The sequence below is a fragment of the Dasypus novemcinctus genome, chromosome 11 (assembly GCF_030445035.2).
Source record: "Dasypus novemcinctus isolate mDasNov1 chromosome 11, mDasNov1.1.hap2, whole genome shotgun sequence".
NCBI classification, from domain to species: Eukaryota; Metazoa; Chordata; class Mammalia; order Cingulata; family Dasypodidae; genus Dasypus; species Dasypus novemcinctus.
The window spans coordinates 58,935,469-58,963,145 of record NC_080683.1 but is presented as its reverse complement, the minus strand read 5'-3'; the positions used below and the strand labels follow the sequence as shown (position 1 = coordinate 58,963,145).

At 41.4% G+C, this 27,677-nt stretch overlaps 1 protein-coding gene and 1 non-coding gene across 6 annotated transcripts in view; one reads left to right on the top strand and one right to left on the bottom strand.

Moving 5' to 3' along the window:
- NT5E (5'-nucleotidase ecto) overlaps window positions 1-27,677 on the bottom strand; it is a 109,450-nt gene that overhangs the window by 24,653 nt on the left and 57,120 nt on the right. For all 5 annotated transcript variants that reach the window (XM_058307115.2, XM_058307117.2, XM_058307119.2 and 2 more), the window contains exons 4-7: window positions 6,099-6,296; window positions 4,390-4,544; window positions 2,643-2,748; window positions 1,622-1,771 (exon numbers count right to left, since the gene is read on the bottom strand). In XM_058307115.2, the coding sequence (XP_058163098.1) occupies window positions 1,622-1,771; window positions 2,643-2,748; window positions 4,390-4,544; window positions 6,099-6,296 (609 nt within the window). The remainder of the gene's footprint in view (window positions 1-1,621; window positions 1,772-2,642; window positions 2,749-4,389; window positions 4,545-6,098; window positions 6,297-27,677) is intronic.
- Window positions 7,149-7,255, top strand: LOC111759537 (U6 spliceosomal RNA). Its single transcript, XR_002793491.1, has one exon. It is a non-coding gene; the product is annotated as a U6 spliceosomal RNA (small nuclear RNA).

The window sequence follows — 27,677 nt, the reverse complement described above, 5'->3', positions numbered from 1 at the left end:
GTAAACTATTATCCATGTGATGCAGCAGTGCTCCAAAATGTATTCACCAAATACAATGAATGTGCTACGGTGATGAAATAGGTTGTTGATGTGGGAGGAGTGGGGGTGGGGTGGGGTGCGCGGTATATGGGAACCTCCTATTTTTTAATGTAATATTTTTTGTGATCTATATATCTTCAAAAAATGCAATTAAAAATAATACATATATAAAAAAGCACTGGTATTCCCTTGACTCTCTTCTGGAAAAATGCAAAATGTCTGGGTTACCCCACAGGCAGCAGGCCATGGCACCACTGTTTCTGGCAGCCAGTTAGTCCCAACAGTAAGGTGTCCTGTGGAGAAAGGACCTGGCAAATTAGCTACAGTGCAGCAGCACCCATTAAGTGGGGCCATAATCTAAAGGTGAAAAAAAAAAGGCTAGAATATATTATTAGTTTCAGAGTAAAAAGGCTTATTAACCTAAAGATGATTTCACTCTACTGTTGAATTAAATGTTGACAAAAAAACGCTTCATAGCACTTGGCAGATAGTGAAGCATTTCTTTGCATTCATTCTTCACTGCAACTTGTGAAATAACCAGGGGAGGGTTCTTTTACTGCTGTCAGAAGAGGTTGAAAAAGAAAAAAGAAATAAAAAAAAAAAAGAGGTTGAGGCCTTATAGTGGAACCAGAATCAGGTGTTCCAGTGTATCTATACAGCAGGCTGTCCCCTCCCAGAATTTATCCATGTAAATACAGGTTGGACACTACATTCTGTTGGGACACTTCATTCCTTTGGAACTCCGCATGGTTCCAGGCAATTATAAATGGAACAAATTAGAGATTTTTTTTTTAAAACAATATTGAATGTTTAAACAACTAAAATTTTAATAGAAACTGGACCTTAGGGCAGCTGACCTGCTTAGAATTTGAAGGGCCATCTCCTGCAGATGGGCCAACTGATGTCCAAACAGACTTGTCAAGTATAACTCACAGCCAAGGCCTTGGGGCTTTGACCCTGACCTGATCTCAGTGAATCTGGGAACCCACAACCTTTGAAAGGCATTATGCATTTGCGTTGGTTAGGGGCAAACAAATAAGGCTGGCGACTGAGGCCTTGGTAAGAGGGGAGCTGAGCTAACCAGCAGGAATCCTACATTACCTTGGATGGTGTTTTAGGTTGAATTGTGTCGCTCAAAACGATAAATCCTAATCCCTAGTGCCTCAGATTGTGACCTTATTTGGAAATAGGGTCATTAGAAATGGAATTAGGAAAGGTGAAATGAAGTCACACTGGAGTAGTGTGGGCACTTAATCCAATAATGGTATCATAAGAAGAAGAGCAGAGGCACACAGAGGCACATAGAGGACAGTCAATTGACAATGTTGGCAGAGACTGAGTTAGGCCTCAAACCAAGGCATATCAAAGATTGCTGGCCACCACCAGAAGCCAGGAGGGAGATTCTTCCCTACAGACTTCAGAGAGAGAGCGTCCCTCTGACATCTTGATTTCATACTTCTAGCCTCCAGGACTATGAGACAATACATTTCTGTTGTTTCAAGTCATCCCATTTGTGGTACTTTATTACACCAGCCCTAGGAAACTAAGACAGACAGGCTGGCCCCACAGAATTGTGACTTACCGCCCACCTGCAGGAACTCTCCTGTGGACTGACCATAACGGTGCACACTGTGTTCAAAGGCCGCCTTCAGGGTGGAGCCTTTTAATTGGACCAGGTCAAAGGTACCTCCAAAGGGCAACACAGCAGCCAGGTTCTCCCAGGTAATTGTGCCTGAAGGTAGTCACAGACAAGCAAGAAGGAAAACAGCTTGAGAAAATGCTCACTTTAAGACCAGTTGCCAGTGGGGCTGAGAGAGGTAATGAGGGGATAATGGGGAGGTTTTTGGAGGAGCATCAGCTGTGTCTATGTGGCTCCTGACACTTAAGGAGGGAATAGATTCAAGAGGCCTCTAAACCTGCCCTCTACCACTGGGCAAGATGGTAAAAGGTCATGAATGACAAAACTCAAAAGTTGACCATGCTCGGTCTTGACTTCTGATTTGGAGCTGGATCTCCAGTGGATTGTTAAGCATTGTTCAGTTCCTCCAGATTGACACTGTGTCCCTGCTTTTTGTCCCTGTTGTGTGACAATGAGACAAGCTGGGACTTATACTATACTGACTATATTTGATACTATATGAGGGAGGGCTGAAAGAATGTCTTAGATATCTTCAAATGTATACTAAAATAACAGTTTTATTCAGTGATATGTCTTCTAGTACAGAAGATTGGTGATTTTGTTTTTCTCTTCCCAGATGCTAAGGTGGAAGCTGTTCAATATTTTGCATAAATCAGCAACACTTAATATTTAGTTTTGTGAGTCAGAAATTTAGATCAAGCTTGTGTTCAACTAACCCTAGATACTGCATCCATGTGCAGATACATACAAGAACATATAAAACACATGTGCACACTTTGCGTTAGTCACTGGACTTATGTAGCAGCTAACTCAAACCTAAAGAATTGACATTTGGTATGTAGCTGGCAGCAGAGATGAGCTGAGGTTGTCCATGGACATGGCATGGTAAGGACAAGAGACCCAGTGAGAGTATCATCAGAGAGGGACCACTCCAAGCTGAGAATCCTGAGCCTGGGGAGCATACCATTGTTTTGTTCATCAATGGGTGATCGAATGCCACCTCCATTTATAATGCACATGGACACATGATTCCAGGACGTTTCATCTGGATGTCTAAGGTTGTTGTTAATCTGCAACAGGAGCACAATTTTATATTAGCTTTTCTAGTTTTATAATTTAGGATCACTTCAAGGAGTTTGTTAGTTCTGAGGAAATGAAGCTTTCCCCCTGCTCCTTTGTTCCCAGTTATTTCTCAAATATAATTAGTCAGAATTAGCTTTATGCTCTGAGAAGCAAAAACAAGATATTGTGACCAGTTTCATATCAGATTTGTTGAACTGCCTTTGTTATGTTCAGCTCTTAGAAACAGGGAGTTCTTAGCCCCCTCTCTGACGAGGTCTGCACTCTCAGGCCTCCATGAAGTGATGTTTTCAGGTTTAGACTTGGTGTCAGGACTGGGCTTCCCATGCAGGGGGCCTGCAAGTGCTGCTCCTCCACAGCCTCCTCCAGGGCAGCTATGCCCCGTGCTTACTCCTGAGGGCAGGACCCTAAAGCTTATTCTACTTCAGACCTCATGCTAGAGAACCCCAGCCTCATGTTGCCAATTTTGGAGGCTCAGACGGAGTCTCCTGAAATTTCTTTTCTTTTACAAAATGTATGTTTAGTTTCAAGAAATACATTAATACATTCTCTTTTGGAAAAAAAAAATTAATTGCACAAAAAATAAAAGTTCTCTTACACTTGCCCCAACCTTATACAGAGAGATAGGTGAGTAAGCTCTGTAACAGCCTGGGGTATTTCTTTTCAGACCTGTTGCTATACATTAATATTATAGATACTCTTAAGCTACTTCTTTCACCCTGACTGCATGATGCTGAGGAGCCAACATTTGTCTCATTTTTGAAAGCATGAACATTGTCATTTGCTTGGCAAACATTTTCTGAGTACAGTTGTATACTAGGTATGGTCCTGAGCACTGACCAAGAAATGGTCCTCCTGGCAGTGGGCTTTGAACATGTGGGAGTGGTGAATCTGACCTGGGAGACCATGGCTGAGCAAGCCCCGCACAGGGCTGGGCTACTATGGCTAGTGTGCCCCAGACAAATGGACAGAGGTGCTTTTCATGGGGTGATTTTACTCAGCACAGGACTTAATATTATAATTGTGTGTTTTTCTACACTTGTGAAGGGGGTCCCAGTTACACATAAATTCTCTGCAGCCAAGTGGACAGTCCAGCAAAAAACCATCTGGCTAAGTTAGGCACAAGTGGGTATGTTGTATCTATTGTGTCTATATTTTCAGGGTAATAGAGATTGTCTGTGTATTCTGATCATTTTTATAAAAGGAAAGTAACATCTGAAATGCAGATATCTAAGCTGAACACCTTAAAGGCTTCCATTCTATCTTTTTAAAAATTTTTATTGTGGTAACGTGGCAAAATTTTCCATTTTAACCACTTTCATTCAGTGATATTAATTACACTTAAAATATTGTACTACCATCACCACCATATGTTACTAAAACTTTTTCATCACCCCAAACAAACTCATAAGGGTTTCAGTTTTTGTAAAGCAATAAATGGAGTCACTTGATATATTTCAGGCACCTTTACAAGGCACACACTGTGAAGCCATGCCACAACTTTATTTAGGCACTAATTTTCTAAAAATCCCCAATTCTACATCAGCTTGTCCTTCTTCCCTCCCTCCTTCCTCCCTTTCTCCTTTTCTCTCCCCGTAGGCACAGGCCTTCTGTTCCTGTGGACTACTCACCATAGCATCACAAATCAAGTTGCCCATGTTACATTCTTTAAAACGGCATGATTGAGTGGTGCCATCCAGATAGACAATTGTTTTCCCCAGTTCCTGGGTGGAATAATTATCTAATTTTACCCTCCATTTGTTAATGTCTGCTTTTATGCTTGGATCTAGAAAAGGAAAAAAAAATCTGCAGTTAAAGGAGAGCAAAATTCTCAAGAAGGAATCAAGTTGATACTACTTTACCTTTTGTGAGTACACATTTCTTTAGCATAAATGTGTATGTTTTGGTTTTGACCATAACATTTCCTTAGGAGGCTTAATTTTGTTTCCTAGTAAACGACCTAGAATGGATCTTAATTTAATGACATGCTAAATATTTTAACATCAACACATCACAACTTTATGAGCACCTGTTGGCCCACCTAGGAGAGTATGAGTAGTGTGGGGGCGGGGGGGAGGCTATGAAAATTCCTGTGGCAGGTGTGATGGGCCTGCTGAGGTTTTCTGCTGGGCCAACACTCTATGTAGTCCTGGGCCCTTCCCCCACCAGCTTACTGAGATGTCTATGTTATGATACTTCACTGCCCATTCTTCCTCAAATGGATCATGGTGAACAGAAAGGGGCAAGTTAGAATGGTAGGAGTATGTTCACATATACTATGTGAATATGGATGACGTAAAATGTATTTTTTACTCTGAGTCCCTGACAAAACAGGATGAACTCCCTCATCTGACAGATAAAGGAACAGGCCTGTAGAGACTGGGCAACTTGCTTCTCAGTGGTGGAATCAGGATTTAAGCCCTGCATGGGCCAGTTTGAACCCTTTTACTTAAGTAATCAGTTCTTCTCTGGGCACAACTTGAGAATGGCTTTCTCATGACAGGGTAAAGCTTTTAAGAGGTAGCAGTTTGATATGGTTATGAATTCCAAAAATAGATATTGGATTATGTTTGCAATCTGGTCTGTACCTGGGTATGATTAAGCTATGATTCGGGCTTTGATTGGGCCACGTCATTAGGGCATTGAGTCCCCGCCCCTTGGTGGGTAGGGACTCACAGATAAATGGCATGGCCAAGGACAGAGTTGGGGGGGTTTGATGTTGGAGTTTGATGCTGAAGCCTTAAGCTGGAGACCCGGGAAGTAAGCTTACAGAGGAAACAGAAGAAAGACCCAGGAGGAACCCTGAACCCGGGAAGAAGCAAGCCCCAGGAAGAGAGGAACCCTGAACCTGGGAAGAAGCAAGCCCTGGGAAGAGAGGAACCCTAAATCCAGAGAGAAGCAAGACCTTGGAAGAGAGGAACCCAGGAAGCCTGAACCCTCGCAGACGTTGGCAGTGTCTTGCTCCGACAGGTAAAAATAGACTTTGGTGAGGGAAGTAACTTATGCTTTATAGCCTGGTATCTGTAAGCTCCTACCCCAAATAAATACCCTTTATAAAAACCATCCAATTTCTGGTATTTTGCATTGGCACCCCTTGGCTGACTAACACTGAGGGAGAAGTAGGAGTGATGCTTAGAGGACTTGGAGAAGCAAATGGTGTTTTTGGGTGTGTTTTAAGTCTCCTTGTTCATTAAGAAAGTAAACTCAAGGGAGTGGCTAAGTTTTTCCAAAATGTTACAGTCTTCTCTCAAAACATTAAACACACACATGTACACACACAGACCCGTAATTCAGCCACCTAATTTTTGGTTTGTGGAGCATTTTCCTGAATTTCACATACCTTCAGGAATGCTGCTGTTCAGAAGAATGGGATTTCCATGTGAAGTGATGACATTTCCTTTTTCATCAAACTCAACCTTCAAATAGCCCAGGTATTTGCCAAAAGCATAGGCCTGGACCACAGGAACCTTCCGCCCATCATCAGAGGTGACTATGAATGGGTACTTCCCCGCAGGCACTTCTTTGGAAGGTGGATGGCCTGAAACAAAAGAACTAAAGCTGATTAAATCAGCACTTGTCTATGGTTGGCAGGCTGACACAACAAGAGACACAAGAAGAAAAAACAATGAGAAATACAACAAAAGCAGGGAGCAGAGGTCTGTATTCCCTTTGTGGGTCCCAGGCCCAATTTCATCAGGAAAAGACTGACTTGGGAAACTGCTCCAGGCAATAGTAGCTTGAGATAATGAAAAACTATAGAAGTGGATAGTCTGGGGCAAAGTCTTGCCTCCTTAAATACCTGGGAGAGGGGTATCTGTCTCCTGGGAAATAAATGGGGAATTCAAACTCCTATAAACAAGGGAACTCCAAAACAACTAACAAGCACAAGCCCAGGACAAGGCACAGGTCCAGAAAAGACAGGACCATGCACTCTACATTTGTGCTAGGCAGACCTTCCTGATAGGAGGGCTGATAACCAAGAAAATCTCTTCCTATCACGAGCTGGTTATAAAATCAAGAAACAGACATTGTAGGAAATAAATCCCAGAGTTAACATTCTAAAATACAGTTGTACAGTGTACAACAAAAGGGTACAAGACAAAGAAACAGGAAATGATGGACCATGCATAGGAAGAAAACACCAATGAAGAAGACAGGAAAGTGGACATATCAAACAAAGATTTTTTTAAAAAATGATCTTAAAAATGCTCAGTGAGATGGAAAAAAAAATACAGAAAAAGAACTAAAGGATATCAGGAGAACAATAAATAAACAATATGAGAATCTTTATAAAGATACAGAAATTTTAAAAGGAACTACTCAGCTACTAGAGTTGAAGACCACAATAACAGAAATGAAAAATTCTCAGGGTTTAAAAAGCAGATTGGATGTACTTACTTCAGGCAGCACATATACTAAAACTGGAACAATAGAGTGATATTAGCATGGCCCTTATACAAGGATGACAAACAGATTTGTAAAAAGCAGATTGGAGCTGGTGGAAGAATAAATCAGAGAATTTGAAGACAAGACAATTGAAATGAGTCATGCTGCAATGCAGAAAGCAAAAGAATTAGAAGTATAGCCTAAGACATCTCCAGGATACCATCAAGCATACCTATATATGCATTATGGGAGTCCCAGAAGGAGAAGAAAGAGAAAAAGGGGCAGAAAGAATATTCAAAGAAATAATAAGAGAACTTCTCAAATGTAGCAAAAGACATGAATATGCACATCTGGGAGAACACCAAACAGGATAAACATGAAGAAAAATATACCATTATATATTGATCACACTATCAAATACAAAGGACAAGGAGAGAGATATGAAAGCTGCAAGAGAAAACCAATGTGTTATGTACAAGGATGTCCCAATTATATCAAGTGCCAATTCCTAATCAGAAACCATGGAGGCAAGAAGGCAGTGAGTTGAAATAAAGTACTGAAAGAAAACAACTACCAACCATATCTGGCAAGACTTTTCTTCAAAAAGGAGGGGGAGATTAAGACATTCCCTGATTTTAAAAAAAGCTCTGGGAGTTCATCACCATGAGACCTTCCCTTCAACAATGCTACAGGAAGTTCTTCAGGCTGAAAGAAAAGGGCACTAGATAGTGGCTCAAAGCAGCATAAAGAAATCAAGACCTTGGATAAAAGTAACCAGTTGGGTCTTTGAAAATGCCGGTATTCTTGTATTCTAATATTTGGTATGTGATGCCACTTCCTATTTCTTACAGGTGCTAAAATGCAAAAGCATAATAAGTAATGCTAAATCTTTGGTTTTGGATATGCTATGAACAAAGATACAAGTGGTAACGAACAAAAAAGTTGTGGGAACAGAGGGGTATAGGAAAAGTGTATGTGTGTATGCTGTTGAAATCAAGTTGGTATCAAACCAAATATGATTGTTATAGATTCAGGATGTTAAATTTTAAAGAAAATATGTGAAAAATATATCCAGGTAGAAATGAGAAGGCACTCAATATGGTACAAGGATAGCAAATACATGTAAATGTAGACTTTAATGGAAGTAAGTAAAAATGCTTTAAGACTTACAAAGGCTAAATAGCAAAGTGGCAGGAGAAAGGTCTGCATTATCAGTAGTGACTTTAAATGTAAATGGATTAATCTCTTCTGTCAAAGGCAGAGGTTATCAGAATGGATATAAAAGCATACTCTTACTATAAGCTGTCTGCAAAAGACTTACTTAAAGTTGAAGCAACAAGTAGACAGATGGTGAAAGGAAGGGAAAAAAATATGATGAAAGTAGTACCCAAAGGAGAGGTGGGGTAGATATACTAATATTGGATAAAATAGTTTTTATTTTTTTTTAAAGAAGAACATTCTTTTTTTTTTTTTTTAAAGATTTATTTTTATTTATTTAATTCCCCTCCCCTCCCCCGGTTGTCTGTTTTCTGTGTCTTTTTGCTGCGTCTTGTTTCTTTGTCCGCTTCTGTTGTCGTCAGCGGCACCGGAAGTGTGGGCGGCGCCATTCCTCAGCAGGCTGCTCCCTCCTTCGCGCTGGGCGGCTCTCCTTATGGGTGCACTCCTTGCGCGCATCAGCACTGCGCATGGGCCAGCTCCACACGGGTCAAGGAAGCCCGGGGCTTGAACCGCGGACCTCCCATGTGGTAGATGGACGCCCTAACCACTGGGCCAAAGTCCGTTTCCCATGGATAAAGTTTTTAAATAAAAAACAGTTATGAGGGACCAAGATGGTCACTACCCTACTGATAAAGGAAACAATTCAATAGGAAGATGTAACAATTACATGTATTCACCTAACAGCAGAGCCCCAAAATATATGAATCAAATACTGACAGATTTGAAGGGAATCGATGGTTCTACATTAATAGTAAGAGACCACTCACAATAATTTTTAAAGCATATAATAAGATCAATAAGGAAGTACAGTAGTTGGATGAGACACTAAGCCAACTAGACCTAACAGACATATATAGAACACTGCAATGAAAATAGAATACACATTATTATTGATGGCATATGATTGATTCTTCAGGACAGATAGGTTGAGTCAAAAAACAAGTCCCAATAATTCAAAAATATGAAATAATATAATGTATGTTCTCTGACCACAACAGAATTAAGCAGAAATCTGTAAGAGAAGGAGAAAGGAAAATCCACAAATATATGGAAATTAACACATTCATAACATAAATAGGAAATAAGAAATGAAATTAGGAAATATCTTAAGGCAAATGAAAATGAGAAAACAACATACCAAAACTTATGGGATGCAATGAAGGCAGTGCTGAGAGAGAAATTTACAGCTCTAAATCCTTATGTTTAAAAAGAAGAAAGACTTCAAATCAGAGACGTAACCTTAAAATTGGAAGAAGTAGAAAAAGAAGAGGAAACAATACAAAGGGAGCAGAAGGAAGGAAATAACAAAGATTAGAGCAGAGATAAATGAAATAGAAAACCCAAAAATAATAATAAAGAGAATCAATAAAACCTAAAGTTGATTCTTTGAAAAAATAAAAGAAAAATAGACAAACCTTTAACTAGACTGACAAAGAAAAAGGGAGATGGGAAGTGGACTTGGCCCAGTGGTTAGGGCATCCGTCTACCACATGGGAGGTCCGCAGTTCAAACCCCGGGCCTCCTTGACCCGTGTGAAGCTGGCCCATGTGCAGTGCTTATGTGTGCAAGGAGTGCCCTGCCATGCAGGGGTGTCCCCCGCATAGGGGAGCCCCACACGCAAGGAGTGTGCCCCATAAGAAGAGCCGCCCAGCGCAAAAGAAAGTGCAGCATGCCCAGTAATGGTGCCACATACACGGAGAGCTGACACAAGGTGATGCAACAAAAAAAGAAACACAGATTCCTGTGCCGTTGACGACAACAGAAGCGGATAAAGAAGAACACGCAGCAAATAGACACAGAGAACAGACAACTGGGGTGGGTGGCGGGGGAAAAGGAGAGAAATAAAATGAGTAAATCTTTTAAAAAAAGAAAAAAAGGGAGAGAGGATACAAATAATGAAAATCAGAAATGAAAAGGGGGGCATTACTCCTGACCTCACTGAAATAAAAAAGAACATAGAGGATACTATGAACAATTGTACACTGATAATTTAGATAACCTAGATGAAATGTCCACACTTATAGAAACACACAGACTACCTAAATTAACTCAATAGAAGATATCAAGAAACCAATCACTAGGAAAGAGATTGAATCAGTAATCAAAAAACCTCATAACAAAGAAAATCCTGGGAACAGATGGCTTCATAGGGGAATTCTCCCAAACATTCCAAGGAGACACCTAATTCTGCTCAAACACTTCCAAAACATTGAAGAGGAAGGAACACTCCCTAAATCATTTTATGAAGCCAACGTCACCTTCATACCAAAGCCAGATAAAAATACCACAAGAATAGATTTCTTATGAGTGTGGCTGCAGAAATCCTCAACAAAATACTAGCAAACTGAATCTAACAGCATATTAAAATGATTATACACCTTGATCAAGTGGGGTTTATCCCTGGTATGCAAGGCTAACTCAACATAGGAAAATCAATTAACATAATACATCACATTAACAGAATGAAAGAAAAAATCAAATGATCATTTCAATCAATGCAGAAAAGGCATTTGACAAAAGACAACACCCTTTCTTGATGTAAACACTTAGAACACTAGGAATAGAAGGAAACTTCAACATGATGAAAGGCATATATGAAAAGCCCTCAGCTGATGTCCTACTTAATGGTAAAAGAGTGAAAGCTTTCCCTTTAGACAAGGATGCCCACTGTCACCACTATTATTCAACTCTGTACTGGAATTTCTTTCCAGGTCAATTAGGCAACTAAAAGAAATAAAAGGCATCCAAATTGGAAAGGAAAAAGTAAAACTTTCCATATTTGCAGATGGTATCATCCTTGTGGGGTAAGTGGAGGCAGAAATGCCCTCTCTGCAACCTCTAAGGAATGGAATGGGGTAGGGCTGAACTGGCCAGCAGCCTATATACGTAACAGGAAGAACAAGACACAGTAAACAATGAAAATACGTACTGAGATCATAATCATAAGGTATAGTAATAATTAACTATGAGGTTGACTTTCCCCACTGTTCCCTGCACTGCTCATTATCCTGCTGCTGCTTAATGGTATATAGTCTTGCTGTAGATGAAGGGCAGTGTGGAGCATCCCTCCTGACCTGCCACCATTGGGCTCTGCAAGTAATAATCGGCATGGCTGCTGCTGGCCTCCCATGTGGTTCCTCTGGAATATCGAAACATACCATCAGCCTACCAGGGCTTGACCTCCTGCATTTCAATCCTATATAAAAAAACCATGACGAATCCACAGCACAGCTCTTAGACTGATAAATGAATTCAGCAAAGTGGCAGGTAGAAGATCACTCAAAAATCAGGAGTGTTTCTATATACAAGCAATGAACAATTGGAAAAAGAAATTGAGGAAAAAATTCCATTCATAATCGCAACTGTGAGATTCAGCTATCTCAGAATGACTCTAAGCAAGGTTATAAAGGACTTGTAGACAGAAAACTACAAAACATTGCTAAAAGAAATCAAAGATCTAAATAAATGGAAGGCTACACTGTGTTCATGGACTGGAAGACTATCATTAGAATGTCATACTACTCAAACTGATTTATAGATTCAATGCACTACCAATCAAAATACCAACAGCCTTCTTTTCAGAAGTGAAAAAGTCAATCATCAAATTTATATGTGAGGGTAAGTAGGCCTGAATAGCTAAAGCCATCTAGAATGAAGTTCTAGGACTTCATTCTGACCTTAAACTTATTAAAGGGAAGTGGATGTGGCTCAACTGATAGTGTCTGTTTACCATATGGAGTGTCCAGAGTTCGATCCCAGGGCCTCCTGACCCGTGTGGTAAGCTGGCCCATGCACAGTGCTGCTGTGGGCAAGGAGTGCCATGCCACACAGAGGTGCCCCCACATAGAGGTGTCTCACGCACAAGGAGTACGCCCCACAAGGAGAGCCACCCTGCATGAAAAAAGTGCAGCCCACCCAGGAGTGGCACCACACACATGGAGAGTTGACACAGCAAGATGATGCAACAAAAAGAGAGGCAGTTTCCCAGCACTGCCAGATAATGCAAGCAGATGCAGAAGAACACACAGTGAATGGACACAGCAGACATTGGGGGAGGGGGGGGAGAAAGAAATAAAATAAATCTTAAAGAAAGCAAACTTATTACAAAGCCACAGTAATCAAAGCAGTATGGCATTGGCACAAGGACAGGTGTATAAACCAATGGAATAGAATTGAGAGCTTAGAAATGAACCCTCATATTTATGGTCAATTGGTTTTGACAAGGGGGAAAGACCACTCAAAGACAAAGCCACAGTAATCAAAACAGTATGGTATTGGCACAAGGATAGGTGTATAAACCAATGGAATAGAATTGAGAGCTTAGAAATGAACCCTCATATTTATGGTCAATTGGTTTTGACAAGGGGAAAGACCACTCAATTGGGAAAGAATAGTTTCTCCAAAAAAATGGTACTGGGAAACGATCTCCATTTGCAAAAAAAGGAGGAAACTTACCACACACCATATTCAAAAGTCAACTCAAAATTGGTCAAATAACTAAATATAATAGTCAGGAATATAAAACTCCTAGAAGAAAATGTAGGGAAGCATCTTCAGGCAATGGGTTTCTTAGGCTTTATATCCAAAGCACAAGCATGGAAAGAAAAAACAGACAAATAGGATCTCCCCAATATTAAAAAGTTTGTGCATCACAGGACTTTATCACGAAAGTGAAAAAACAACCTACTCAATTGGAGAAAATATTTGGAAACCACATATTTGATAAGGGTTTAATATCTAGAATATACAAAGAAATCCTACAACTCAACAATAAAAAGACAAAACAACCCAATTCAAAAATGGGCAAAAAAACATGAACAGATATTTCTCCAAAGAGGGTATACAAATGGCTAGAAAGCACATGAAAAGATGCTCAACATCACTAGCTATTAGGGAAGTATAAATCAAAACCACAATGAGATAATAAAATGATTACTATTTTCAAAAACCCAGAAAATTAAAATTACACATGTTATAGAGGATGTGAAGAAACAGGAACACTCATTCATTGCTGATGGGAATGTAAAATGGTGCAGAAGCTGTGGAAGACATTTTGGAAGTTCATCAGAAAGCTAAATATAGAATTACCCTATGACCTGACAATCACACTACTAGGTACATACCCAAATAACTGAAAGCAGGGACTTGGAAAGATATTTAAACAATGATGTTCATAGCATCATTATTCGCAGTTGCCAAAAGATGTAAGCAATCCAAGTGTCCGTCAATTGATGAACTTGTAAACAAACTGTGCTATATACATTCAATGGAATATTATGAAGCCATGAAAACAAATGAAGTTCTTATACATGCAACAACATGGATGAACCTTGAAGACATTCTGCTGAGTGAAATAAGCCAGACACAAAAGGACAAATACTGTATGATCCCACTGATACAAAATAATTTGAACAAGCCGATTCATGGAGTTAGAATCTAGAATATTGGTAACCAGGGAGGACTGGGATGGGGTAGAGAATGGGGAGTTCATGCTTAAATTGTACAGAATTTCTACTTAGGTTGACTGTAAAGTTTTGGATATGGATATTGATGTTAGCACATTATCATGACTAATTAACAGCACTGAAATATATATAATATATATATGATTGTTGTTAAGAGGGGAAATGTTAGGCTGTACATATAGTAAAAGAATAAAAAGTTTTTAAAAAATCCATGTGTATTAGGCAAAGGGGTGCTGATGCAAAATACCAGAAATCTCTTGGCTTTTACAAAGGGTATTTATTTGGGGTGGAAGCTTAGATTTACTAGGCCATAAAGCGTAAGTTACATCCCTCACCAAAGTCTGTTGTCACATGTTAGAGCAAGATGGCTGCCAACATTCAGCCTTCCTCTTCCTCTTAAGGTTCTGTGGTCCCAACTTCTTCCAATATCTGCTGTAGGCTGGGATAAGTCATCTTTTCCCTGGGGCTCATTCCTCTCTAGGCTCAGCTGCTCTGCTCCTTCTGTGTGTTTACTTCCTGGGCTCCAGGTCAAAACCCCACCTCTCTTCTCTGTAGTTTTCTCTGAGAGTCCTGGTCCACCAAGGGGGCAGGGCTCAGTGTCCTACTGATGTGACCCAATCAAAGCTCTAATCATAATCTGATCAGTCCCAGAGGAACAGACCAGTTTACAAACAATCCAATATTTAATTTTGGAAATTCATATTTCCAATGCCAAACTGCTACGCCATGGAATTGCACAACACACAAAATCCTAAATTAAACCATAGTTAATAGAACAATGAGAAAAATGTGTTGTCATCAATTGTAACAAATGTTCCACATCAAAGTGTTAATAATAGGGTGGTGTATTAGTCTGCCAAAAGGGTGCTGATGCAAACTATCAGAAATCTGTTGGCTTTTATAAAGGGTATTTATGAGAGAGGGGGCAAGATGGCGGCCGAGTGAACATCCCTGTTAGGGTCTTCTGCAGGGAATCGGCTGGGCGGCGTTGGAGACTCTTTGGGACCGGATTGTTTCAGGATTTTTGCTGGTCCGGAGGTGTCTGGACATCGATTTGGAGGGAAGGTAACAGAGAGGATTCGTCTGTGAAATATACACGGAGATCCCAGCTACCTGTAGAGGATTCCCTCCTTGGGTAGGCGGAGACGAGGCATCTAGCCCCGCTCGGTGGGGCTGAGCCAGGCCGGGCCGCAGCGGCGGACGCCGGAGCCGGGCCGGGCTGCGCCGGCGGCGAGCGGGGCCGGGCGGGGCCGAGCCAGGCCGAGCCGGGCCGCGGTAGCGTTTGGAGCCGGGCGGGGCCGGTTCAGGCCCCGGCTGCGGGCCGCGGTAGCGTTTGGAGCCGGGCGGGGCCGGGTCAGGCCGCGGCGGGTACGGAGCCGGGCAGGGCCGGTCCAGGCCGTGGTGGCGGGAGGTGGATGCCGGAGCCGGCTGGGCCGCTGTAGCGAGCGGAGCTGGGCGGAGCCAGGCCAGGCCAAGGCGGCGTGAGGAGCCGGGCAGAGCCGGTCCAAGCCTCCGCGGCGGGCGGAGCCGGGCCTGCGGAGGGGTTTCTGTTTTGTTTTTGTTTTTGTTTTTTGTTTTTTTTTTTTTAATTTATTTTACTTAATTTTTTTTTTTTTTTTTTTGAGCATCTGCAGTACTGGGGAGTTCGTGGGCCCTGGGCGGCCTATTGGGGGTTTGTGGGAAGGGAGGTGCTTGCAGACCCATTTGGGCAGACAGACGGGGTTTTTAGGGCAAAGGGGGGGAAGTTGTTGTTTTAGATAGTGTTGCAATTGTGACACGTGTGTACCTGTATCTCTCTTCTCCCTATCCGTTCCCCACCGTTTGCCCATCCTCTTTTTCTTTCTTCCTTTCTTCTTGCCTTTCTTTTTTCTTTATTATAATTAGTTTTGTTTTTTTTTTCGGTTTTCTCTTTCCCTCTTGTCCCTCATCTTCCACTTATTTTTACTTTAATTCAAGTATACAATAGGTGCTACAGGGAACACCTCACATTTGCTGGGTTTTCCCATCCTCCACTGCCTCATTTCTGTGTGAACTGATTTAGGCTACCTACACTATCCCCCTTCCCCTGCATCTTGATATCCACTATCATCTACTGTCTCTCCTATATTCCACCCCCCACCTCCCGTTCTTTGATCCACAAAGTGTCTAACTCTTAATTTCTAATACCTTTGTTCTGTTTTCTGTCTATTATCCACTCTTGAAACTATTACCTTTCTTTTCTTTTTCCCTCTCTCATGAAAACAATAGCTGTGTAGTTCATACCATATTCCTCCCAAATTCAGTCATCTACTTCATAAAAGGTACTCTACCTACAGCTATAACTCTATACAATCTACATGAATCTAACCTCCATCCTTCCAGATCTCATATTCTTGCTTTATTAACATACATCACCAATACAACTTTACACTTTTCCCTTGCTTACACAATTGCCTTTCCCCAACACTAATACTTTCCTCTAAAGTGAACTTAACCAACAACAAGTAACTAGAATAAGAAGAAAAAAGTGACAAAGAGAAGATATAACACCTGTGCAAAAATAACAACTAATTAACCTCCAAGAGCAGACAAAGAAGCTAAGGAACTGATTAAATTCGTCAAAATAAAGAGATGACCAGAAAGCAACAAAAATCTACGAACCAAACCAATAATCAGGAAAACATGGCTGAATCCAATCAACAAACCAATAATCACGAAGGGGAGCAAAACTTGGCACAAGCAATGAAAGATCTCAGAACATTTATCACCGACAAATTTGATGCAGTAATGAAAGAGGTTAACAACATGAAGACATCACTTGGAGGGGAAATTGCAGACATACGCAAAAACATAACAGATATGATGGGAATGAACACCACAGTTCAAGAAATCAAAAATACACTTGCAGCAAATATCAGCAGACTAGAAGAGACAGAGCAGAGAATTAGTGATGTGGAAGACAGTACATCAGAAATCAAACAGATAGTAGAAGGGGTCAATAAGAAGATAGAAAAAATCCAATTAGGATTTAGGGACCTGGATGACAATGCAAAACGCTCAAACATACGTATTATAGGCATTCCAGAAGGTGAAGAGAAGGGAAAGGGGTCAGAAAGAGTGTTGCAGGAAATAATGGCTGAAAACTTCCCAAATCTACTGAAAGAGACAGATGTACATATCCAAGAAGCACAGCGCACTCCACAAGTCATAAACCCCAACAGGCCCACCCCAAGACATATACTTGTCAAATTATCCAATGCTCAAGACAAAGAGAAAATCCTAAAAGCAGCAAGAGAAAAGAAAACCATCACATACAAGGGAAGCTCAATTAGATTAAGTGCTGATTTCTCTTCTGAAACCATGGAGGCAAGAAAACAGTGGTATGATATAGTCAAGGTACTAAGGGAAAGAAATTTCCAACCAAGAATACTTTATCCAGCCAAACTAGCATTCAAATATGATGGAGAGTTCAAAATATTTACAGACAAACAGAAACTGAAAGAGTATACCAACAAGAAACCTCCCCTTCAAGAAATTCTAAAGGGAGTGCTGCAGGAAGAAAGGAAAAAACAGGAAAGGCAAAGTTGGAGGAGAGTATAAGACCAACAACAACAACAAAAAAGACAAAAAAAAATATACAAACAAAATATGACAAACACAAATCCAATCAAAGTATGGCTAACACAAATAATTCCTTGATAGTAATAACACTGAATGTCAATGGATTAAACTCACCTATCAAAAGATTCAGACTGGGACATTGGATAAGGAAATATGACCCATCCATATGCTGTCTACCAGAGACACATCTTAGACCCAGAGACGCATGGAGATTGAAAGTGAAAGGCTGGAAAACAATCATACAAGCTAACAATAACCAAAAAAAGGCAGGAGTAGCTATATTAATATCAGACAAAATAGACTTTAAATGTGAAACAATTGTGAGAGACAAAGAAGGATACTACATTTTAGTCCAAGGGAAAATCTGTCAAGAAGATCGAACAATCATAAATATCTATGCCCCTAACAAGGGTGCCTCTAAATACGTCAGGCAAACGCTGGAAAAACTAAGTGAAAGAATAGATACATCTACAATTATAGTGGGGGATTTTAATACACCACTATCAACTCTGGACAGAACATCTCAAAAGAGAATCACCAAAGAAACAAAACATCTGAATAGTATATTAGAGGAGCTCGATCTAATAGACATATATAGATCGCTACACCCAAACACAGCAGGATATACATTTTTCTCAAGCGCACATGGATCATTCTCCAAGATAGATCATATGCTAGGCCACAAAGAAAGGCTGAACGAATTCAGAAAGATTGAAATCATACAAAACATTATCTCTGACCACAGTGGAGTCAAGCTGGAGATTTGCAAGGGAAAGAAGCCCAGATTTCACACCACGATTTGGAAATTAAACAACACACTCTTAGAAAAACAGTGGGTCAAAGAGGAAATCTCAAAAGAAATCAATGACTACCTTGAAACAAATGATAATGATAACACAACATACCAAAATTTATGGGATGCAGCAAAAGCAGTACTGAGAGGGAAGTTTATAGCCATAAATTCATATATCAAAAAAGAAGAAAGAGCAAAAATTGAAGAACTGCACATTTGAAGGAATTAGAAAAACAACAACAAAGTAACCCAACAGGAAGAAGAAGGAAGGAAATAACAAAGATAAGAGCAGAACTAAACGAAATAGAAAATAAGAAAGCACTTGAACAGATAAACAAGACCAAGAGCTGGTTTTTTGAGAAGATTAACAAAATTGACAAACCTTTAGCAACACTAACAAAGAAAAAAAGAGAGAAGATGCAAATACACAAAATAAGAAATGAGAAAGGCGATATCACCACTGACCCCACAGAAATAAAGACTATCATAAGAGGATATTTTGAAAAACTATATTCCAACAAAAATGACAATCTAGAGGAAATGGACAAATTCCTAGAAACACATAAACAGCCCATATTGACAAAAGAAGAAATTGATGATCTTAACAAACCAATCACAAGCAGAGAGATAGAATCAGTTATTAAAAATCTCCCAACTAAGAAGAGCCCAGGGCCAGATGGCTTCACAGGTGAATTCTATAAAACATTCCGGAAAGAACTGACACCAATCCTGCTGAAACTATTCCAAACCATCGAAACAGAAAGAACATTACCCAACTCCTTCTATGATGCCAACATTACCCTAGTACCAAAGCCAAACAAAGACATCACAAGAAAGGAAAATTACAGACCAATTTCTCTAATGAACCTAGACGCAAAAATACTTAACAAAATACTTGCTAATCGTATTCAACAACACATTAAACGAATTATACACCACGACCAAGTGGGATTCATCCCAGGTATGCAAGGATGGTTCAACATAAGAAAATCAATGTAATACACCATATAAACAGATTGGAGGAAAAAAATCACATGATTATATCTATTGATGCAGAAAAAGCATTTGACAAAATACAGCACCCTTTCTTGATAAAAACACTCCAAATGATTGGAATACAAGGAAATTTTTTGAACATGATAAAGAGTATATATGAAAAACCTAAAGCCAATATTGTTTACAATGGAGAAATCCTAGACTCCTTCCCTCTAAACTCAGGAACAAGACAAGGATGCCCACTGTCGCCGCTCCTATTTAACATTGTCTTAGAAGTACTTGCTCGAGCACTGAGGCACGAACCAGAAATAAAAGGCATTCAAATTGGAAAGGAAGAAGTCAAAATTTCATTATTTGCAGATGACATGATCCTATACATAGAAAATCCTGAGAGATCTACAACGAAGATTCTAGAACTCATAAATGAGTTTAGTAAAGTCGCAGGTTATAAGATCAATGCGCAAAAATCAGTAGCATTTCTGTACACCAATAATGAGCAAGATCAGGAGGAAATCAAGAAACAAATACCATTCACAATAGTAAATAAAAAAATCAAATACTTAGGAATAAATTTAACTAAAGAGGTAAAGAACTTATACACTGAGAACTATACAAGATTGTTCAAGGAAATCAAAGAAGACCTAAATAAATGGAAGACTATTCCTTGTTCATGGATAGGAAGACTGAACATTATTAAGATGTCTATCCTACCAAAATTGATCTACACATTCAATGCAATCCCAATAAAAATCAATGCAGCCTTCTTTAAGGAACTAGAAAAACTAACTATGAAATTTATTTGGAAAGGAAAGCGACCCCGAATAGCCAAAGACATACTGAAAAAGAAAAACGAAATTGGAGGAATCACACTACCTGACTTCAAAACATACTATAAAGCTACGGTGGTGAAAACAGCATGGTATTGGCATAAGGAGAGACATATAGACCAATGGAATCGAATTGAAAGCTCTGATATAGAACCTCACATATACAACCACATAATATTCGATAAAGCCACCAAACCTTCTCAACTGGGAGAGAGTGGCCTATTCAACAAATGGTGTCTGGAGAACTGGATAGCCATATGTAGAAGAATGAAAGAGGATTACCATCTCACACCTTATACAAAGATTAACTCAAGATGGATCAAAGACCTAAATATAAGAGCCAAGACCATAAAAACCTTAGAAAGCAGTGTAGGGAAACATCTACAGGACCTTGTAATAGGTAATGGATTTATGAATATCTCACCAAAAGCACGAGCAGCAAAAGAACTAATAGATAAATGGGACTTCCTCAAAATTAAAGCCTTCTGCACCTCAAAGGAGTTTGTCAAGAAAGTAAAAAGGGAGCCCACACAGTGGGAGAAAATATTTGGCAATCATATATCTGATAAGAAACTTATAACTTGCATATATAAAGAACTCCTATATCTTGAAAATAAAAAGATAAACAACCCATTTAAAAAATGGGAAAAAGACTTAAACAGACACTTCTCCGAAGAAGAAATACAAATGGCAAGAAAGTACATGAAAAAATGTTCCAAATCTCTAGCTATCAGGGAAATGCAAATCAAAACCACAATGAGATACCATCTTACACCCATAAGATTGGCAGCTATGAAAAAAACAGAAGAATACAAGTGCTGGAGAGGATGTGAAGGAAGGGGAACACTCATCCATTGCTGGTGGGAATGCAGAAGGATCCAACCAGTCTGGAGAACAGTATGGCGGTTTCTCAAAAAACTAGCCATAGATTTGCCATATGACCCAGCAATACCACTGCTGGGAATATACCCAGCAGAACTGAAAACAAGAACACAAACCAATATATGTACACCAATGTTCATAGCAGCATTGTTCACTATTGCCAAAAGTTGGAATCAACCCAAATGCCCATCAACAGACGAGTGGATCAATAAAATGTGGTATATACACACAATGGAATACTACTCCGCTGTAAGAACAAACACACTACAAACACATGTGATAACATGGATGAATCTTGAGAACCTTATGTTGAGTGAAGCAACCCAGACATTGAAGGACAAATACTACATGACCTCAATGATATGAAATAAACAAGCTGCCCTAGATAGCAAGAGACTGAACGATAGGCTTGCAGGAAATCGGAGGGTGGAGGAAGGATATGAGCCGATGTCTGCAGGGGTGGAATTTAAGACGAGATGGTGGTAAGTATGAACACAAAGAAGAGATAAAAGGGGGGCAAGGGGTTGCCTTTGCTTGGGGCTTTGCGGGTTTGAGGGTGGCTGGGGAGGGACGGATGGGTAACGTTGCCCAAAAGTGGGGGGAGGGAGGGGTAGCATACGAACCAGGAGAGGGTCAGGTGTTGGTGGAGAGTAAAATGCCGAGAAAATCATATCAAAATATAATAAAGAGGGTTACCTGTTTAGAATGCTCGGAGGGGAGGGTCTGATGCAGGACGGGCTCCTGGGGAATGTCTAAATGCTCATTCTGCCAGAGTGGGTGACACCATGGGGTAGAAACCCAAGTAGTGAGAGTGGGGGTGGACCCACATCCTGGGGAGGACTAATGCCATCCAATAGAGGGAACTGTATCCCTCGAGAGAAAGGGTGGCTCCCAGGGCATTGGGGCAGTTGAGCAAGTTAGGCCCTGAACACTATTCCATCTATCTCTGGAAGTGGCTCCTCAGGAAACGGAGGTTGGCTATCACTGAGGGCACCAAGGTGGAAGGGAAAATGGACGTTAAATGTGTGGAACCAAAGTAAATGGGGGGTAAGAGAGGAGTTTCTTGAGAGTACACAAAGATGGATATAAAACATGTAATATTACACCATAACATATAGGAGATGACAGACTGATAATGTAAACCATAATGTAAAACATAGGATAACTAAAAATGTAAAGAACTGTGTATCCTAAAGTATGCACCATAATGTAAGCACAGATGTCACCTTGTTAGAAAGCTAATGTCCCAGACTCTGTACATCACTTTAAGTAAATATGATATGAATAGGGCGTAAGAGTATCACTGTGGAAGGGAAAAGGTTTTCTGGTGGATGTGTGGGAGTGCTGTATATTATATATATACATTGCTGTGGTCTAGGACTCCTGTGAAGAAAAGCTGAATAATTAGGGGGGGGGGGGGAAAAAAAAAAAAAGAAGAAAAAAATAGGATGTGGAATTTTTTCAAGTCAACATTCTTTATCTAAGTTCTTTATCTAACTTTATCCAAGTTCTTTATCTATCCTTTAAACTCATCGCTATATGCCATTCCCTAGTAAGGGACCATGACATTATATTGGGCTTCAAATTTCGGGGAGTTCTGGATCACAGAGTGTTTCAACAATGGCAATGGAGGGATACTGGTATGGGATACCAATGACAGGTGATATATGACTGACAGGGAGCTGTACAGAACATATGTCCAGGGTGCATGGTAATGTTTGGATATACTCATAGTGGCAACAATTAAAAACCACAGTAGGGGGGGTACTGGGTTCCTGGCCAGTGGTGCTCTGTCGTGGTCCCTAGGGGAGCAGCGACAGTCTCCCAGGTACAGTGGTGGGGACCGGGAGGGAGTGAGGGTTCAACAGTGAGCCCCAGATGCTAATGACTATGCTTGTGAGCTGATAAACCCAAAATAAGAACAAGGCCTAGAGCAACTTTGTGCCTGGGAATTTCCTCCTGTCAGCCTTCATGTTACTCAAATGTGGCCAGTCTCGAAGCCAAACTCAGCATGTAAATGCAATGCCTTCCCCCCAGCGCGGGACATGACACCCGGGGATGAGCCTCCCTGGCAACGAGGGACCACTATCAACTACCAACTGATGATGCAACTGGAAAATGACCTTATACGGAAGGTTCAATGCGGATCAGCAGAATATCCATGTCTACATAAAATACCATGACTTTAAAATGCTGTTTGACCTAAAGTAAGGGGGAAATGGAAAGGAGAAATGAGTTTATATGGCTACGAGTTTCTAAAAAAGAGTCTGGAGGCTGGCAGAAGGTTTGCCCTCATGCACAACTGAGCAGAGTCAGAGAGACAGATAAAGCAGATACAACCCCCAGATATTGGTTCCTTTGAGGGCTAAAGAGACCCATGGGAGTTATGGTCATGGCCGATGGGGTTAACTACCAGGGCAGATGGCACCTCTTTGGAAATGGTGTTTATGTGTGATGAATCTGGACTCAGATGGGATCTCCCTTCATAAGACTTTCATGCTAATGTGCTGGAGGTGCAGTTAATGTTGGGGTTTAAGATATATTTAGGGGATTTGAATCTCTGGACTGACAATGTGATAGCCAGGTCCTGAGCCTCAACAGACTCCAGCACCTACAATCTGATCTATTGGACTTACCACACTCAGCTAAGATGGAGTTGAAGAAGGACAACCACCACACCATGGAGCCTAGAGTGATTACAACTGAAAATGGGAGGATTGCATCCAGCATCCAGGTGGAATCTGACCCTCCTCTTGACATGGAGGTGCAATGGACACAACCAATCCAGTGTCCACGTGGAAGGGGTGGCATTGGATTGGGAAAAGTGGACATGATGGACAAAGGGTGTGGGGAGGGGCGGGAGGAGATGGGAGGTGGAGGCGTCTTCGGGACGTGGAGCTGCCCTGGATGGTGCTTTAGGGGTGATCACCGGACGTTGTGGATCCTCACAGGGCCCACTTGATGGAGTGGAGGAGAGTGTGGGCCATGATGTGAACCGGTGTATATGAGGTGCAGAGGTGCCCAGGGATGTGCTTGCCGGGTCCAATGGATGTGTCATGATGGTGGGGGCGAGTGTTGTTGGGGGGGTGGGGGGGTGGGGTTGAGTGGGACCTCACATATATATTTTTAATGTAATATTATTACAAAGTCAATAAAAATAAATAAATAAATAAAAAATAAAGGGTATTTATTTTGGGGAAAAACTTACAGTTACAAGGCCCTAAAGAGTCCAACTCAAAGTCACCTGTCATGTGTTGAAGCAGTATGGTCACTGATTTTTGCCTGGTCTCTCTTTCCTGGGCCTCCTCTTCCTCTTGAGGTTCCATGAGTATAGCTTCTTCCCAACCTCAGCGGACATAGGGCTTGTCTCTCAGGGCTTCCCCTCTCCTTGGCATAGGGCTCGTGTCTTTCCAGGCTTTCTATATCAACTGCAAACTATCGGATGAATGGTTCATCCCTCTCTAGGGCCCCAGGATAAAAAATGAGAGAGCTGTCTCTCTTCCCGTGTGTCTTCTTGAGTGTCTGTCTGTTTATATAGGCCCACCAAGGGGGCGGAGACTCAAGAGGAGTCACTCCTTATTGACATGGTTGAATTAAAGCCCTAATCTTAACAGGTAGTTTAATCAAGGGCCCCTCAACTGATTCCAATATAATCAAAGGGTATCACACCCAGAATAGATTAGTTTACAAACATAATCTTTCTCTTTTTGGGATTCACAAATAATCTCAAACTGCCACAGGTGATATATTGCAATCCTGTATTTTATGCATGATCATTCTATAAACTCACAACTTCTCTAATAAAAAAAGAAGCAATGCTGCTAAGATGACCCTGCATCTATTCTTACTAACAGGTAGATCAGCCAAACACTTCACTGTATTTGTTTCCTCATGTAGAACATGGACAAAATAATTTCTCTTTCACAGGCTATTGAGAGGATTGTGTGTCTAACTACCTACTACCTGGCATAGTACCTGGCAAATAGTTTGTGCTCAATAAATGTACATTTCTCCCCCCACCCTCAAGAGTGCTCCCTATCTGCTCATTGTCTGCTCATTTGTTTTCTTGTCTGTAGTTTTTGTTTTGGTTGTTCTCTTTAGGAGGCACTGGAAACTGACTTCCTAGGTGCTCAACTGCTTGAGCCCCATCTGCTCTCTGCTTGTTTCTCTGTTTTTTCTTGTATGCTCATTGTTTTTGCTTGTTGTATACTCCTTGATTTTGCTCATTGTTTGCTCTGTTTTTTAAAAAATTTTAAACTTTTGTCTGTTTTTTTAAAGATACATAGATCACAAAAAATGTTACATTAAAAAATATGAGGTGGGAAGCAGATTTGGCTCAATGGATAGAGGGTCTGCTTACCACATGGGAGGTCCAAGGTTCAAACCCAGGGCCTCCTTGACCCATATGGTAAGCTGGCCCACTTGCAGTGCTGGTGCACGCAAGGAGTGCCCTTCCATGCAAGGGTGTCTCCTGTGTAGGGGAGCCCCCACACACAAGGAGTGCGCCCCGTAAGGAGAGCCGCTCTGTACAAAGAAAGCACAGCCTGCCCAGGTGTGGTGCCACACACATGGAAAGCTGATGCAGCGAGACGACGCAACAAAAAGAGACACAGATTCCCAGTGCTGCTAACAAGAATCCAAGTGGACACAGAACACAGTGAATGGACACAGAGAGCAGACAATGGGGTGGGAGGAGTGAAATAAATAAAAAATAAATCTTTAAAAAAAAAAAAGAGGTTCCCATATACCCTATCCCTCACCCCCCCCCCCAATTTGTCATTGTTTGTCTTCTTTAGGAGACACTGAGAATGGAACCCAGGACTTCCCATGTGGGAGGCAGGTGCTCAGTTACTTGAGTCACATCCTCTCCCCATACATTTCTTTTTCTTGTGAGTCTGTGGCAAACTCTAGAAACCCCAGAAATCCACTTCAGAAACAGGATTTTTAACAGATGAGCAGACATGACAAAGAGCTGTCCTCGGGTTTTGCTGTTAAATTTTGAGTGCCCTCAGGTGCCTTTCGGGAGCCACATTCCTCTTGAGGACTGACCAGCATGCACACTACCCCTCTACCCCACCCCCCGGCCAGACTCACAGGCAGGCTGGGCCAACCCTGTCTCAAAGGGGACTGCTCATCCCTCAGGCTGGAAGTCTGGCCTTTCAGGGAGCATGAATCTCAGCTCCTAGTCCCTTGGCATGGTGAAGTTCTTTAATAAAATAACCCACACCTGCACCCCTCCTTTGGGCATACCGTGATTCATATCTTACTTCCACAGACACGATGGCATAGAACAGGCTGTTTGGAATCAGATCGAAACAGATGCCCTTGGACCTAGTGCTCATTTCCCTCAGTCCACCCATGACAGGTCCTTCCACTTAGATGTTTACAGAGGACCCAGGGAACTTCAGCTCATGTGTGTTCATTCACTCACAGACCAGTTTGGAGAGTCTGCCATGATCCAGGCCCTGGGCTGTAGTTCCTTTAATCTTCCACCCATTCCACCAGGCAGTCCCAATTATTATCCCTCTTTACAAATGAAAAGACTGATTGTCAGGGGTGAAGTGCCCAGGGTCATGCAGCTGGGATGTGGAGACCAGATAACAAAGCAGGGTGTGTGGCACTCACTCCACACAGCCTGTGAGAGCTCCCTGCAAAAGACCACTTACCAAATCAAGTGCAAACCCAAGCTCTGCACCTTTGTGTGTGCCCCAAGCTGTTTCTGAGATTCTCTCTTCTATTAAGGCAAGCCAGGCGACAGGATCTAAAGTTCCTTTATGAAGATCCCATTCCTCCTGTGCTCCTATGTCTAGAGCAGCCCCCTCCTGGCTCAATAAGCGCAGGACAGAGCTGCAGATACCAGCACTTCGCAAGCAGGAAATAGCTGTTGACAACTTGAATTTCCCATTTTCTTGATCCCTCTGGGACAAAAGAAATGTCTTGGAACATTACTTTTACTAAGAGCACTGGACTTGAGAGCTAGTGAGAGCCTTGACCCAACCTCCCTTTCAGTGTAAGCTACTTTGCTTCATGGGCACCATGAGGATAGATGTTGCCTGTGACAGCTGCTGATGATCTGATGCATTGCAGAGTAGCAGGGAAGACTAACATTCCAATCATCTTCATTCCACTCTGTGCCTGTTCCTCCTTTGGGAAAGCTTGCAGCCTGGTCTTTACATCAGGGGTCCAGGTGGCAGCCCCCTCCTACCTTCTCAGTTGAGGAGGTTCAGGGCAGGCGGTACGTTCAAAATTTTGAATCCACATGCTTGGAAAGGTGCAGGTCCTCATATGCCCACAAGGTGGCAGAGAACACCCACCTCCATTGACGAGGAGACAGCTTTAATCAGATGCAGAAGCCAGTCTGGTAGATTCCTGGAAACCCAAGAGAATGACCAGTCTGACTTTTTTTTTTAGCCCTCATTTTTCTGCCTGCCATAGAAATATCTGAGTTTAAACGATGTAAAATTTAGCAATCCGACACCCTGCTCAAATGCTTCATCAGATCAGGAGGTTTCCTGACTGGACTTTCTACCATTCCTTTTGTTAGAACAAAAGATGTGTCATCTGCATCTTAAATGGACTGAACTGGTGACAAGGAGGACACTTCCCAAGTGACTAAGGCAATAGCTAGTCTGATTTGGCTAATCTCTGTCTCCTCCACTGGTAGGCCTTCTAGGTCTGCCCTCCCCTAAACCCTTTCCTTCCTGCTCAGCAACTCAGAAAACTACCAGCAGAGGAAGCAATCCAGGGCTTCA